The sequence below is a fragment of the Typha latifolia genome, chromosome 3 (assembly GCF_019914945.1).
Source record: "Typha latifolia isolate L0001 chromosome 3, TyphaL0001v2, whole genome shotgun sequence".
Classification (NCBI taxonomy): domain Eukaryota; kingdom Viridiplantae; phylum Streptophyta; class Magnoliopsida; order Poales; family Typhaceae; genus Typha; species Typha latifolia.
This window is the reverse complement of record NC_133088.1, coordinates 16,892,286-16,905,564: the sequence shown is the minus strand read 5'-3', so window position 1 is coordinate 16,905,564 and position 13,279 is coordinate 16,892,286. Positions and strand designations below refer to the sequence as shown.

The 13,279-nt window shown below is 37.7% G+C and overlaps 1 protein-coding gene across 2 annotated transcripts; it reads left to right on the top strand.

The window, feature by feature from the left end:
* Positions 1-885: 885 nt before the first annotated feature.
* LOC140784156 (mitogen-activated protein kinase kinase kinase YODA) lies at positions 886-12,464 on the top strand. Of its 2 annotated transcripts, none has more exons than XM_073131390.1 (13): positions 886-1,193; positions 2,525-3,295; positions 3,401-4,138; positions 5,132-5,219; positions 5,327-5,389; positions 6,306-6,466; positions 6,575-6,650; positions 7,532-7,591; positions 7,680-7,787; positions 8,061-8,300; positions 10,169-10,257; positions 10,685-11,345; positions 12,064-12,464. In XM_073131390.1, exons 2-12 carry the CDS (start codon positions 2,751-2,753, stop codon positions 11,193-11,195), a joined length of 2,679 nt encoding a protein of 892 aa, XP_072987491.1. In that variant the 5' UTR covers positions 886-1,193; positions 2,525-2,750; the 3' UTR covers positions 11,196-11,345; positions 12,064-12,464. The 2 variants fall into 2 exon arrangements, with proteins under 2 accessions (XP_072987491.1, XP_072987490.1); XM_073131389.1 differs by having other exon boundaries at positions 8,061-8,306.
* Positions 12,465-13,279: the final 815 nt, after the last annotated feature.

The window sequence follows — 13,279 nt, the reverse complement described above, 5'->3', positions numbered from 1 at the left end:
GTATATTTAGGTGTGTTGGGGACTATTAAAATAATAGACATCAAGCTAAGGAAAAGAAAGTCATCACTATCTCAAGAACTTATTAGAAACCAGGGAATATATTGACTATGATTGATGACCATAAAATGCTCCAAACCCACTACTACAGTGTTCACCACTAATGATTTAATTATTCACCACTTAGGATTTAATTAATCATAATAAGATGACCAACTAATCCATGCAAAATGGGCAGATTAGTAACCAGCCTCGAAAACAATTATTTGACTTCTATTCAAAACATCAACTCCATTATTATTAATTCGCTTACTTTTCAACAAATAACTAAATTTATTTTTATGTTTATATCATATCTTATGTCAACGAATAACAACATAGTAATTTTAGAGTCTTTCTCAGGGAACACAAATCATCACACTTGTTTATGACTAAACAAACCCAACCTCCTACCATGGGTCCCGCAGAAGTTGAGGTAAATATGTTGACACGTTAGATCGGAGTCTCTCCGGTGGTCGGATGAGAGTCTCAAAAGTAAACCCACTTATTCAATTTTTTTATTACCGTATGGACACCTCAAGCGGGTTGTATAGATCAGGGAGGCTGAAATATGTTTGCTAACCGATAAAATAATGGGTGAAAGCCAATAAGTTGTCGCCAAGTAGTCTAAATGTTTTAATTGCTACATCCTTTCCTGCAGACAATTAACTGCTATAGACGGCCCCATGTCGCAGCACACACAGAGACCAGCAAAACCGCACACACACACACTCTCTCTCTCTCTCCTCTCTCTCTCTCTCTCTCTCTCTCTCTCTCTCTCTCTCCCCTGAAACCCATCTCCGCCTTTTCGACGCTATTTCCTCCACCTTCGTCTCTCTCCGAGCTCTCGCGTTGGAATTCCTCGAGCTTTCAACTCACTGTCCTCTTCTCTTCTAGATTTCTCCACCTCCTTCTCCAGGGCTTAGGGTTTGCACTTCTTACTGCTCCTGTAGCGGACTCGGCTCGCCGGATCCGGCGGGCAGGGAGTGGCTCAATCTAGGTTGTATTGTTGGTAGAGATCCGTTGTCCTTCGCTGATTTACCAATTTGGTGGGAATCGAAGGATTCTAGAGAGAAGCCGTGATCTGTTTATTGCTTGATGTGAGTTCGTGGTGGTTGCGGTCTCTCTGGACGTCGGGAATTAGTTCATCTATTTAAGTAAGATTCTATCCTTTATATTCTGGGATTTGAAATATGTTTTCTTGGTTTTGATGTGTCTGCTTTGATTTGGATGGATAGTTGAGGTTTTAGATCTCCGATTGTAAAAATGGTTAGATCTGGTGGGGAACATGAAATTTGACTGTTTCGCAGCTTATTCGTGGAGGGAATTTGGCAAAAGATATACGGTTTTACTTGTGCATTAAAAAATTCAGCTTAAAAGGGTCAATAGCAGTTGATGAGTGCTTTCAGTTCGTTCACTTTGCTCAATTTGGGTAAATATTCTGTGGAGCTTAGTCGATGCGGGCAGGATTGTGATGGCCTATTTGCAGGTGGGCTTAGTGAAAGTATACTTTGTGGAGTTCTGGTCTGTATTGGGTCTTCAGAATTGACTTTATGTCATTTCAGTCAGGGAAGATTGGCTAGGGGTAAGCAGAGGTGGCGCCTACTGTGCCTGGACTTTTGTGCACTAAGTTCAGGGTTAAGCTTTGGGCTGAGGTGCAGTATTGTGGTGTCTGTGTCTTATCACTCAAATTGATTAGAATATGACTATGGCAGATTTTGGCCGGGCAGACTATCGGAGGGCTAGTGTGATTGGCTGAAGAATTTTGTCTAGTGGATTGGCTGTGGTGATGGCAACGAGAAATGGAGACTGGTCTCCTTCCTATTGGTCATTGCGGCAGAGGGCACAATCATAATTGTTGTGCTTCTGCTGCATGGGGAACAAGGAGCTCAGTGTCAGCTCAGAGAACTTGGCTTTAGTAGATGAGGTTGAAGCAGAGCTTGGAAAACATTTGCATTCATTTGTGAAGACCCCCAATTATGTAGTTTGATTAAGATACATGTGCTATCTAAGGAATCATATTCTAGGTTGTCTCTGATAGCTATTCCAGGATCTTATGTTTTACTTTAGTTACATTTATATGTGAACCTTTGCATATGTTGTTCACTTAAAGCTTGTAGGAAGTCTAAATTGGTTAACTTTAAAAAGAAAGAAAATGATTGTTAATTTCAAATTTGATACTAACTGAACAAAAGAAATTTCCATTCTAATTCCTATGATAGAAGTGACGCAATCAAAGAGTTTCATTGAAATATTCTTTTGAATTCACATACTTGAGCATATGAAATATTAATTATGTTTTGAATAATTTAGCTTAATGACTGCTTTCTGGAGTCGACAAAATATCTACAATGATGCTTGTATCTTGGTTTTGTTGCTGTAAACTTACAGTCTCACCAGTTATTCTTTTCTACAAGGAATGTCTCATGTTTTGCTTGTTTATTCATGATAGGCCATTGACTTTCAAAAATGCAATCTCTTATTCCAGGTTAGAAGAAGAAGCTATACCTGCAATTTTAGAACAAATTGCATGCTCCTTAACTTGGAGGACTTCCACATTTTGAACTCCTACTTTGTTTGAACCCATTGCTGGAAATTGGAGGCTTTACGTCAAGCAATCTTATGTTCACCTTTTGTTAGACTAGTAGAATATGAGCTTAATTCTAGTAATATTGTAACACCCGCAGCAAAAATTGTTTTTTCTTGTATTTAAGATGCCATACTGGTGGAGGAGATCTTCCTCCAAAGATGTAAAGAAGAAGACAAAAGAAAACCTGATTGACACATTCCATCGATTCATAAGTCCAACTGAGCAAAAAGAAAATGAGAAGTCAGGAAGGACTCGAAGACGCTGTAGTGACACAAGATCCGAGAAGGGTTCCCAATCTAGAGCAGAATCACGTTCAACATCACCCTCTACACAAGTATCTCGCTGTCAAAGTTTTGCAGACAGACCGCTCGCCCATCCGCTTCCTCTTCCTGTGGTGCGTTCAGACATAACAAGGACATCTTCTGAAGTTGGTAAATCAAAACCTATGTTGGAAAAACGTGGCAAACCGCAACTTCATCTGCCTCTTCCTACCCCTAATCGTGTTCTACGAAGGCCAGATACCACAGATATTGAGGGAGATTTGCCTACTGCTTCTGTTTCTAGTAATTGCTCCATTGACAGTGATGACCCAGCAGATTCTCAGCTTCACAGTCCTGCAGGTAACGATAGTGAAAATGGAAACAGAGGTATCACAAGTAACCATTCCAGGTATTCTGTATAACTTGATGAGAATTACTTGTTGTACTGCTGATAATTGACTCCTTTTTTCATTATGATATTTTTGCTTACTTTTCCTTTTTTCCCTGTCTGAAGTGTTGTGCATAAGGATCACTCTCCTGTTGTTATCCACAAGAAATCAAGAGGGGCAGCAAGGACGACAAATATGTTTAGCAGTAGCCAAAATATATCCACATCACCGAAGAGCGGGGTTATTGATAATTACCAACCCAATTTACAGAATTCAAGGAATGGTGCTCTTGGAAGTGCTCCAGATAGTTCTATGTCAAGTCCTTCGAGAAGTCCTAGAAGAATATGCTCTGATCAATTTCCAACTGCAGCTTTTTTTGCACCTAAGTCTCATGCGGATTTGACTTTCCTTGGTTCAGGTCAGTGCTCTAGTCCAGGTTCAGGTCAGACGTCTGGGCATAATTCAGTGGGAGGAGATATGTTGGCCCAGTTATTCTGGCAGCCCAGCAGGGGCAGTCCAGAATACTCTCCAATACCTAGCCCAAGAATGACAAGCCCTGGTCCTGGTTCTAGAATACACAGTGGCGCTGTCTCTCCGTTGCATCCACGGGCTGGAGGAACGGCACCTGAATCACCTACGAGTCGTCATGGTGAGGGGAAGCAAACTCATAGACTGCCGCTTCCGCCAATAAGTATATCTAATGGTTCTCCTTTTCCTCCAAACAATTCGGCATCAAATAGTCATCTCTCTATACCCCGTAGTCCTGGAAGGACAGATAATCCCCCAAGCCCTGGATCACGGTGGAAGAAGGGAAAATTGATAGGCCGTGGTACATTTGGCCATGTTTACGTTGGATTTAATAGGTATGTGTGTCTTGCCTTATTTCTTTCTTAGGAATTTCTACATTCCATAACATTTGTTCTTTAGACTGGTTTAATTGCTGAAATATTCCATTTCATGTGTAAACTTGTTACACGATGCAAAAGCCTTGTTCATTGGTAGCTATTTATCAAAATGTATGGTAGCACCTTAGCTGACCATCTTCAGTCATCTATGTTTCCTCCTTATATGAATGATGTATATAAGAGAGCTCATTCACTGAAATGCATATCTTTGCATTTTAATTGATTATGGATATTCATCTTACACGTATTTGATTTACTGTTAACTTTCCATGAAATACAATCTACATTCATATGCTCAATGCTGGCATAAAGCAAAGGCAAGCACATTAGTCAACCACCGTACTTTTTTTAATAGCATATTCTGTTAAGAATTGTTTGTTTGTAAGAATAGGAGGAGAAGCCATAATATCTAGCAAGAAAAAGTAATAAGAAAGAAATATTTAAAGGATAGCTATCATAAGGGTAATTTGCATCCTTAAGAGTAGGAATCTATCTTTTTCAAGGTGAAAATGACAGTATATGATTTGATTATGAAGATTCAATATTTTCCTTGAAGGTGTGAGATATAATTTTTACTACATGAACTAGCAACACTCTATTCTTCTTAGTGATCATAGTGAATTTCTGATAATGACATTAATGATCTATAATGGACTCAGAATCAGTAGAGAGAATGCATTTGAGATCACTGCAGAAAGTGGATCTAGATGGCTTCAAGCCTTGTAGGAAGAACAGTATGTACAAAATTCACGAAGACAAGGACAACACAAGCTAGATAAAGCTTGTTAATTATGAAAAATGTTTACATGATGTACTGTCGAACTGAGATTTCAGTGATTTATTATTTCCTGTTTACCTTGATAACCATTTGCTTATGTTGTCAACCTATTTCCAGTTTTCTTATTTTCTTAATCTCTTTTATCTTCTGCTTCTAATCCCCAATACAAATAGTGAAAGTGGTGAAATGTGTGCAATGAAAGAGGTTACCCTTTTTCTGGATGATGCCAAGTCAAAAGAAAGTGCAAAGCAGTTGGGCCAAGTAAGTGCTTAGTAGTATGATGTTATCACATGCTCTATGCATTTGTCATTTTTTTTTCTTTTGACTTTGGTATTCTCTCTTTTGTAACTGTTGGTTTCTTTTGACAGGAGATATGTCTCTTAAGTCGGCTGCGGCATCAAAATATAGTACAATATTATGGATCTGAGATGGTATAAATTCTTATATTCAATTAAGATATGCTGCTATTTTTGTTTTTTGTGATTAGATCATTGATCTAGCTTAGGTTCCATTTTTACTTTTAGACATGCTTCCCATTGTTCTATTTCTGCCAAATTGGGCTACTTCTTATTTGGCAAAATCCTTTTCCTGGATGTATATGTACTGCGTTTCGCAATCTATTTTTAGTATCCACTTTTCAAATATTTTGCCAACTGGTAATAACATTATGAACCCTCTGTTTCGTATTATCGAGCAAATCCATGAGACATACTATAAAACATCTGTCATGTATAGTGTACAGAAATCCAGTTTTAACATAATGGTGGTGTTTAGGGCATAGGAAGAAACATTGAGTGCATACATATGTTTATTTTGAGAAACTTTGTGATGTAATGCTAAAGGATTGTGGATGTCATTGACATGAAGATGGTAGAATACTATCGTTTGATTTTCTAAAGTAAGTCATTGATGCTCCGTGATAGTTGCAGTACTGCAATAGAGTAGAGTGAAGGGAAAGAAGAGGTTGCATGGGCTTAAGACCAAGAGGATAAAATCCAGGAAATAGAGGAGCTTAATTTTATGAAGGAATTGCAGGCACTGGGGAGAGATGTAATGGTTTGGATGGAGGTTGCAAATTTCTTGTACTTCATTTTATGATCCATTTAGAGAACTAATGAGAAAGAAAAATGAAGATGATTGAACCAAATAGTCGAGGCAAGGATTGTAAACCTTGTTTCCTAATGGTTGCCACTTTCTTATGGTTAGTACGGATGCTATCATGTTGCCAATGTTTTTGCTAATCTGGTTTCTGAGTGAAATTGCTTTCTGTCATTTTAAAATAAAGACCAAATGGTTGTTTGTTTCTCCTTTTGGTTGCTTGATATGATCGTATTATTTCCCTCACAGATGGATGATAAACTTTATATATACTTGGAGTATGTGTCTGGTGGTTCCATCCATAAACTTCTCCAAGAATATGGGCAATTTGGAGAACCAGCTATCCGTAGCTATACCCAACAGATCCTGTCAGGCTTAGCTTATTTGCATGCAAAAAACACTGTCCATAGGTACTGTCTAAATTCTTACTATCGACCGACTTGCTTTTGGCATTTGATGTTCTCCCTAGATAGGTTTCTGGCTTTCTGCTTCTGACAATCCTTTATCTAAATTTACAGGGATATTAAGGGTGCAAACATACTGGTAGACCCAAATGGTCGTGTTAAGCTGGCAGATTTTGGGATGGCGAAGCATGTAAAGTTTTCTTTTTCTTTCTTTTCGGATTCAGTGAAATTATTTTGTTGTCTGTTTCCCATGCTACTTTGATCTCCTGAATTTTTGAGTTCCTCAGACACTTAATCCTATTCTGTTATTGCATATTTAGAGTCTTTTAGTATCCTTTACTACCATTAGATGAGATAAGAATCCGAGTGAACAAGTTGCCCACCTGGACTTTTGTTTTATCCAGATCCATGGTACGCGGAATTAGAGAGTGAACTGGTAATAAGCAAGTTTGCTAGCGTGTTAAAAGGCATCCTTTTTCACGATTCTTCCATCAACTGCAGGGAGGATAGAATATGTGCACGTCCTTATTCCCACAAATGAAGAAGCTATTTTTGCGAATTAACCACTACAATAAGGTGCACGATGACGTACCTGCCTAAGTGGCACCCTCTATGTAAATATACTATCTTGTTCCTTAACAATATTGAATAGTCGATCGATATGCACCTGCGGTGCCAACTGATCTTTCCAAGTTTGGAATGCAATACCTTAAATTAGAGTGAGCTGAAGGTTTGGACTTTGGAGTAAATATAAATCTATGCTGGTACTCCCAGAAATGCGGGCGACAATTGTACGTTCTTCCTGAAAATTTCAGCCCCTTTATCTGTTGCTGTTTATTCATTTAATCATAGCAAAGGGGCATCTAGTTGGTTGACTTTAAAATTTATGTCCTGTCTCATGATCTCTGATTCCTTGTGAATCATAAAGTTGCCTCTCTTGCGTAATTCAGAACTTAATTGAGGTAGATTTAGTGTTGAAATGTTACATGGAGATGTTATCTTAGAAAGATTCAGATTGTTGTTACTTGAATGACAATACCTGATTCCGTGTGTTTCATATCTTGTTTTTAGATTACTGGACAATCATGTCCGTTGTCATTCAAGGGGAGTCCATACTGGATGGCACCTGAGGTAATACATGTGAATTCATGTGTTCTTATACTACTAGTTTTGCAAATCAGGAGCTTCTTGTTTTAGTTCACACTTGGAACACATGCAGGTTATAAAGAACACAAATGGCTGCAATCTTGCTGTTGATATATGGAGTTTAGGGTGCACGGTTCTGGAGATGGCAACTTCAAAACCTCCATGGAGCCAGTATGAAGGGGTAGGTACCTTGATTTTGGAGCGACATGGATGTTTTCATTAATATTCTTGGAAATGGCGACTTCAAACCCATAATGGCACTTTTGACATATCCTATGGCATTTGAAGTTTGTGCACACACATGATACAAACTTGTATAACTGATTTTAAACTGAATTTATTATGTTATGTGGAAAGATCAAGTTCATGATTTTGTAAATTTTCTGCTATATACATTCATCTCGTTGCCTACTGTATTATCTGGTTTAAACAATTGGCTTGTTCTTCTATATAGATTGCAGCTATGTTCAAGATTGGAAATAGCAAGGAGCTTCCAGTAATACCAGATCATCTCTCAGACGACGGCAAAGATTTTATAAGACTCTGCCTGCAACGTGAACCATCTAAACGTGCTACAGCAGCTGAGCTTTTGCAACATCCATTTGTGAGAAATGCAGCCCCATTGGATAAATCATTTGCCTTTTCTGATCCTTTAGAACGGGTACCTGGTGCATCAGGTGGAGCAACTTCCAAGGTATTGGTACGTCAATCTTCATATGAGCCTCAAATTTTACTTATCTTGTATCATATGATTCTAGATACTGAATGCTATTTGGCTGCAATTAATTGCATACAATTTGTAATTTCATATGTTCATGAAAGCTAGTAAGACTCCATCTTTTACTGTAATTCTCAGTTCTCATGAAGTCTGAGAATGTAAATCTGTGTTCTCTACATAACATAAAACACTGAAGAAACATGGGCCAATGGATGGACAGTTGGAGGTCTCCAGTGCATTTAGAAAGTCTCATGACCCTAGAGTAAATCCTTTCATTTATTTACTGAGCATTAATTAACTGTATATTTTATGCACTTTGAAGTTCTTTTTTGTTTTGTTTTGTATGGTAGTCTCTTTTTTTGGTAGGATTAGCATCTTAAATCCTATTTTAGCTACATAATATGTTCGAGATTTTGTCAACTCGTGAGAATTTATCTTTGTGAAGTTTTAGATGTTGCCATTGGTCTTTGAAGGAGTCAAAATTACTGTTTTAGGTAAGTCTTCAGTTGAAGTCAAACAATTTTCATTCTAGAAAAAGACTAGGTGGAGTTTGCACCTTCTTTTCTCTTCTTTCTCATCTACTTCTGTTTTCTTAGCAAATTTGCTAAGGAAATCCATTGTTTCAAATTTTTTTTTTTTAAATTATGCTGCACAACCACCAGATCTGGCAGACGGCATAGCTAAGTAACAAAGCTACACATTTGGCCAGAAAATAGGATGGAGTGGAGAGCTCAAGAACTCATTGAAAGGAATATCTATTACCTAGGTGCACCATATTTCATTTCTTGCTTGATCATGGTCTGTCATAGTTCAATGACATTGTTACAATTGTGGTATGGGTTTCAGAATGAACGTATCAAATCATACAAAAAATTTGATTGGGGATCCAAATGGTCAATCTAACCTGACTTGCCCATTTTGGCCGTGTTGGACTGTGCCCACTGAAATTAACTTGAAATGATCTGAGAATTGTTGAAACTTAAAAGTCACTTGTACAAACTAATATTGGGAGTCTATTATTTCTGGGGGTTCGGATTATGTTTGGCTGAAGCTGATGCAAACTGTTGACCATGAATTATTGTCTTTATCTGTGATTCCTTACTTCCATTTGTAGAAATGAAGGTTTAGATTGCATGTACACATTATCTAGATATGATATATTTTTCAGGTCATGGAATGAATATGTGATTTATTTGATTAGGAGAGCCAAAATATACATGTAAAGAATGTAGAAGTTACAGAAAGATCCTGGTATTCAGCTTCAAGAATCACATATGTAGCGCAAGCTGCAAGGCAAATGCTTATTTTGATATAAAAAATTGGGTTGGGAACTTGAGATTGGACTAATCTTGGTTATAAGCTTAGTGGTCATTTGACATTTCATATTGCTATGCATGTTTTCCATACTATAGCCAGGAATCGTTTCATATATGCCTAGTATTTTATATTTATTTATGTAAACCTGATTTGGATTGACTTAAATTTGTTGCTAAACTCAAAGTTGTTTTGATGGCATCCACTCGGATCCTTTCCCATCTCCTTTTACTCCACTCTTCTTTCTATCTTGTCTATTCCTAATACCTTCCTTAAGAAAATTGCTGCAATAAATTGTAACATCATCTGTGATTCAAGTCTTGTTAACAATCTCCTTAGAGTGACACTATACTTTCCTCCCTAGACATTACAAAGGAGGAAATCTTGTGCACTAGGATGCATTTTATTTTTCTTAAAGAGGAAAAGTATATCTCCGTTAGGATTTTGTTTTCCAAAACAACAGCATTACATCATTGTCTATACTTCATAAAATCGTAAGAGTTATATGTGTTGCTTTCAAAATATTTCAGGGTGTCGGGCATGCAAGAAATCTTACTTCTTTGGGCATGGAAGGACTGATAATCCATCACAAAAGTGCAAAAGCTGTTGCAATGACCAGGTAAATTATCCAGTGCTTCATCCTTTCCACTTGTCAATTTCTATACTTTGAGATGAAAAGTTGTCTGCTGATGCAGTTTTTCTCTTCACATTTTTTGCATCATCATGGAAGTTGAAAACTAAAAGTATTTATCCGAAAAGTTACATCACGAATTAAAATGGTGATAATTGAAAGTGCAAAAAATGTTTTGACTACAGGCTCTCCTTTTTGTGCATTTTGAGAAGTGCCCAAGTAAGATGATATATACATTTAGCTTCTATGCCTCTTCCATCTTGTGACGATTTCTCAACTTCAGGTGTTAATTTTGCTGTTAAAATCCGCTTTTTGGTGGGAGGCTTTATTTTGTTCTAGCATCATTGGATAGGAATTTCCTTGCATTTCTACGGTGAACGGAACAATATACTGATGTGCTCTAATGAATTTGCAGTGATATCCGCATTCGAAACAACATCTCGTGTCCAGTCTCTCCCATTGGTAGCCCTCATCTGAAGTCAAGGTCTCCACAGCATATGAATGGAAGGATGTCCCCTTCTCCCATATCAAGCCCTATAACTACATCAGGTGCTTCCACCCCTCTGACAGGTGGCAATGGTGTTATCCCATTTAATCATATAAAAAATGCAGCCTACCTTAACGAGGGCTTCACAAGTACATCATCAAGATCTCCCAACGATCTCTACCCAATTGGTACTACCTTCCAGGACATGAATCTCAATCTCTTTATAGGGGTGCAGCAAGGTTCATCCATTCTCCAGGAAAGAATATCCTCTGAAGCTGATATTCTCAGCCCTCAATTCGGAAAGGTGGGACATGGAAATGCGTGGGACCCATATGATAGGCAGTCACTTGCTGATGGTGTCTCTAATCATGTCTTGAGAGATCACGTGAAGTTAAACCCATCACTGGACCTTATACATGGACGTACACATGGTATTTAATCCATGTAAACATTGAGCAGCTAGTGCAGGCTTGTTTCTGGCTTATCTTGCTTAGTTGCCATGTCAAAAGATACCCATAGGAAAAAAAAATGGAAGTCATGAAGATGAAGCGGTTGGCGAAGGGTTAGCATCTGCATCAAATTTATATTGGTAAGTTGTTTTTTTTTTTTTTTGTTGTAATTTTTCTTTTTCTCACCTAAATTTCAGTTAAATTTTTAATTCATCCTAGAATTATATAGCTGTCTGTCACAATGTTTTTCTTTGGTTCGAGAAAGATTGTCTTTTCACCAAAATAGTGTCTAGTAAAAGGCTAGTTTATTATAGTTGAGTTTGGCACTTTGACTATTTTGAGAATGCTACCTGCTAATCGCAATTTGTGACCATGAAATATCTTTGCAATCTTCTGAAGCATGAAAAGAATGTGGGGTGTTTATGAATCTTGACTGTGCATTTCCTACTTTCTATAACTTCCTGAATCTTTGTGATTTTTATTTCTGCCTGATAAAATACCTGATGCAAACAGACTTACGTGGTAAGTGCTTATATTTTTTATTTTAAGATAAAATACCTCATGCAAACAGCCCCACGTGGTAAGTGCTTAAATATTTATTTTTAAGTGCCTTCTTGGGGTTTGTAAGGTGCATGGTTTCATTTCTGGTAGTATTCTGAACTTGAATGCTTCTTCTACTCTTTGTTAACAGTTCATACCATGATATATGATAACTTATATGGGCAGGAGAGTATTGAGTCACATGAATTTAGTGAAGTGCATTTGTAGCAATAGTTGTTTGGCTCACTGATTTACTACTAAATAGGCACCTTGATAATACTTTGACAGCTTACTGAATTTAAAAAGTTGAATTCTCAGATCAAGGAGAAGGCACCCGATGATTATATCATAACCTGCAGTTCCAGAAAGTGCAACTATCAGTGGCTTCTGTTCGAGGATGTAACTGTATATTAGAAAGTTCATAGCTGCAGAAGCAAGAGGTGGAAAAGTAGGATTTGCACCTGTATACACTTCTTTGTCATCCGTCTCTTTTGAATGTCTGACACTGTTGTACAGAAGATGGAAGGTAGATCCAGATTTTTGCACAGGAGACAGTAGAGCGTATTGGCGCCTACTTTGGTAAACATATCCATTCTCGCAGGTTGCAAACCACTCTTGTCTATGTCAGCTATACACTTGATGCTGTTGTTACTCTTACTATCTGTATGTTACTGTCTGACACTAGATTGAAATTCTTAAATGGCTTTCATATTCTTTAAGCCTGCAGTTTCTGCCATTTGCCTCTTTGATCCTTTCTGGTATAATAGTTGGAAGTTGTTGCCCTTTTGATATGCATGTGATGTGGTTCTACTATATCTGTCCCACTACCGTTACTGCTATATTCCGAAAATTGGATATTGTAACCCATAGCTCATGTGAAGTGCAGGAGCTAGGAATCGATAAAATGCTTGGGGTGATCTGTGACCTAATGAATTTGGTCCACAAACTTTAGGAGAAAAGAAAGACCTAGAATCCGCCCATAGATCTGACAGAATTGGATCACGACTGTGCCAGCTTTATACTAGTTAATTCATCTCGTAGGGTGCGGAATTAATCTATAACAGTAGTCAATGTTGGCTTTATAATGACTGGAGATAGGGAATGGTTTCAAATATGATCTAACTCTGCAGCATTAGTATAAGTAGCTGAGAAATACCTTGAAATGGACGATCTCTACAGAGTGAACATGATATTTATACATTCAAGTTCCGTTCCAACGAAACTGGAACATTCTTTGAGCTCTAGCTTAAAGCTTAATTAGATATATTGCAATATATATATCTTGGTGGCTTATGAAAGGTTCTAATCGTCACATGTAAACCTCGAAGATCGATATGTGATGTCTAACATTTACCATGTTACGAACTTAGCATCAAGCGGATTTTAGTTTTACCACAACCAAACACTAGTAGATATGTGGGTTTATCCTGAGCTACAAGCCAGTCTGGCAAAGATAACATCAAACCGACATCCCATGTGTTGTTGTGATATTATATATAATTGTTAGGTCCCCCCACCAAATAGTTAGTTATCT

What these genes read in the sequence shown, in the direction of transcription:
- LOC140784156 (XM_073131389.1), top strand. Translation starts at nt 2,751, where the DNA reads ATGCCATACTGGTGGAGGAGATCTTCCTCCAAAGATGTAAAGAAGAAG. An exon ending in GTTTACGTTGGATTTAATAG is followed by an intron (nt 4,139 to 5,131) that starts GTATGTGTGTCT and finishes CAATACAAATAG; the next exon opens with TGAAAGTGGTGAAATGTGTG. An exon ending in GAGCAACTTCCAAGGTATTG is followed by an intron (nt 8,307 to 10,168) that starts GTACGTCAATCT and finishes AAAATATTTCAG; the next exon opens with GGTGTCGGGCATGCAAGAAA.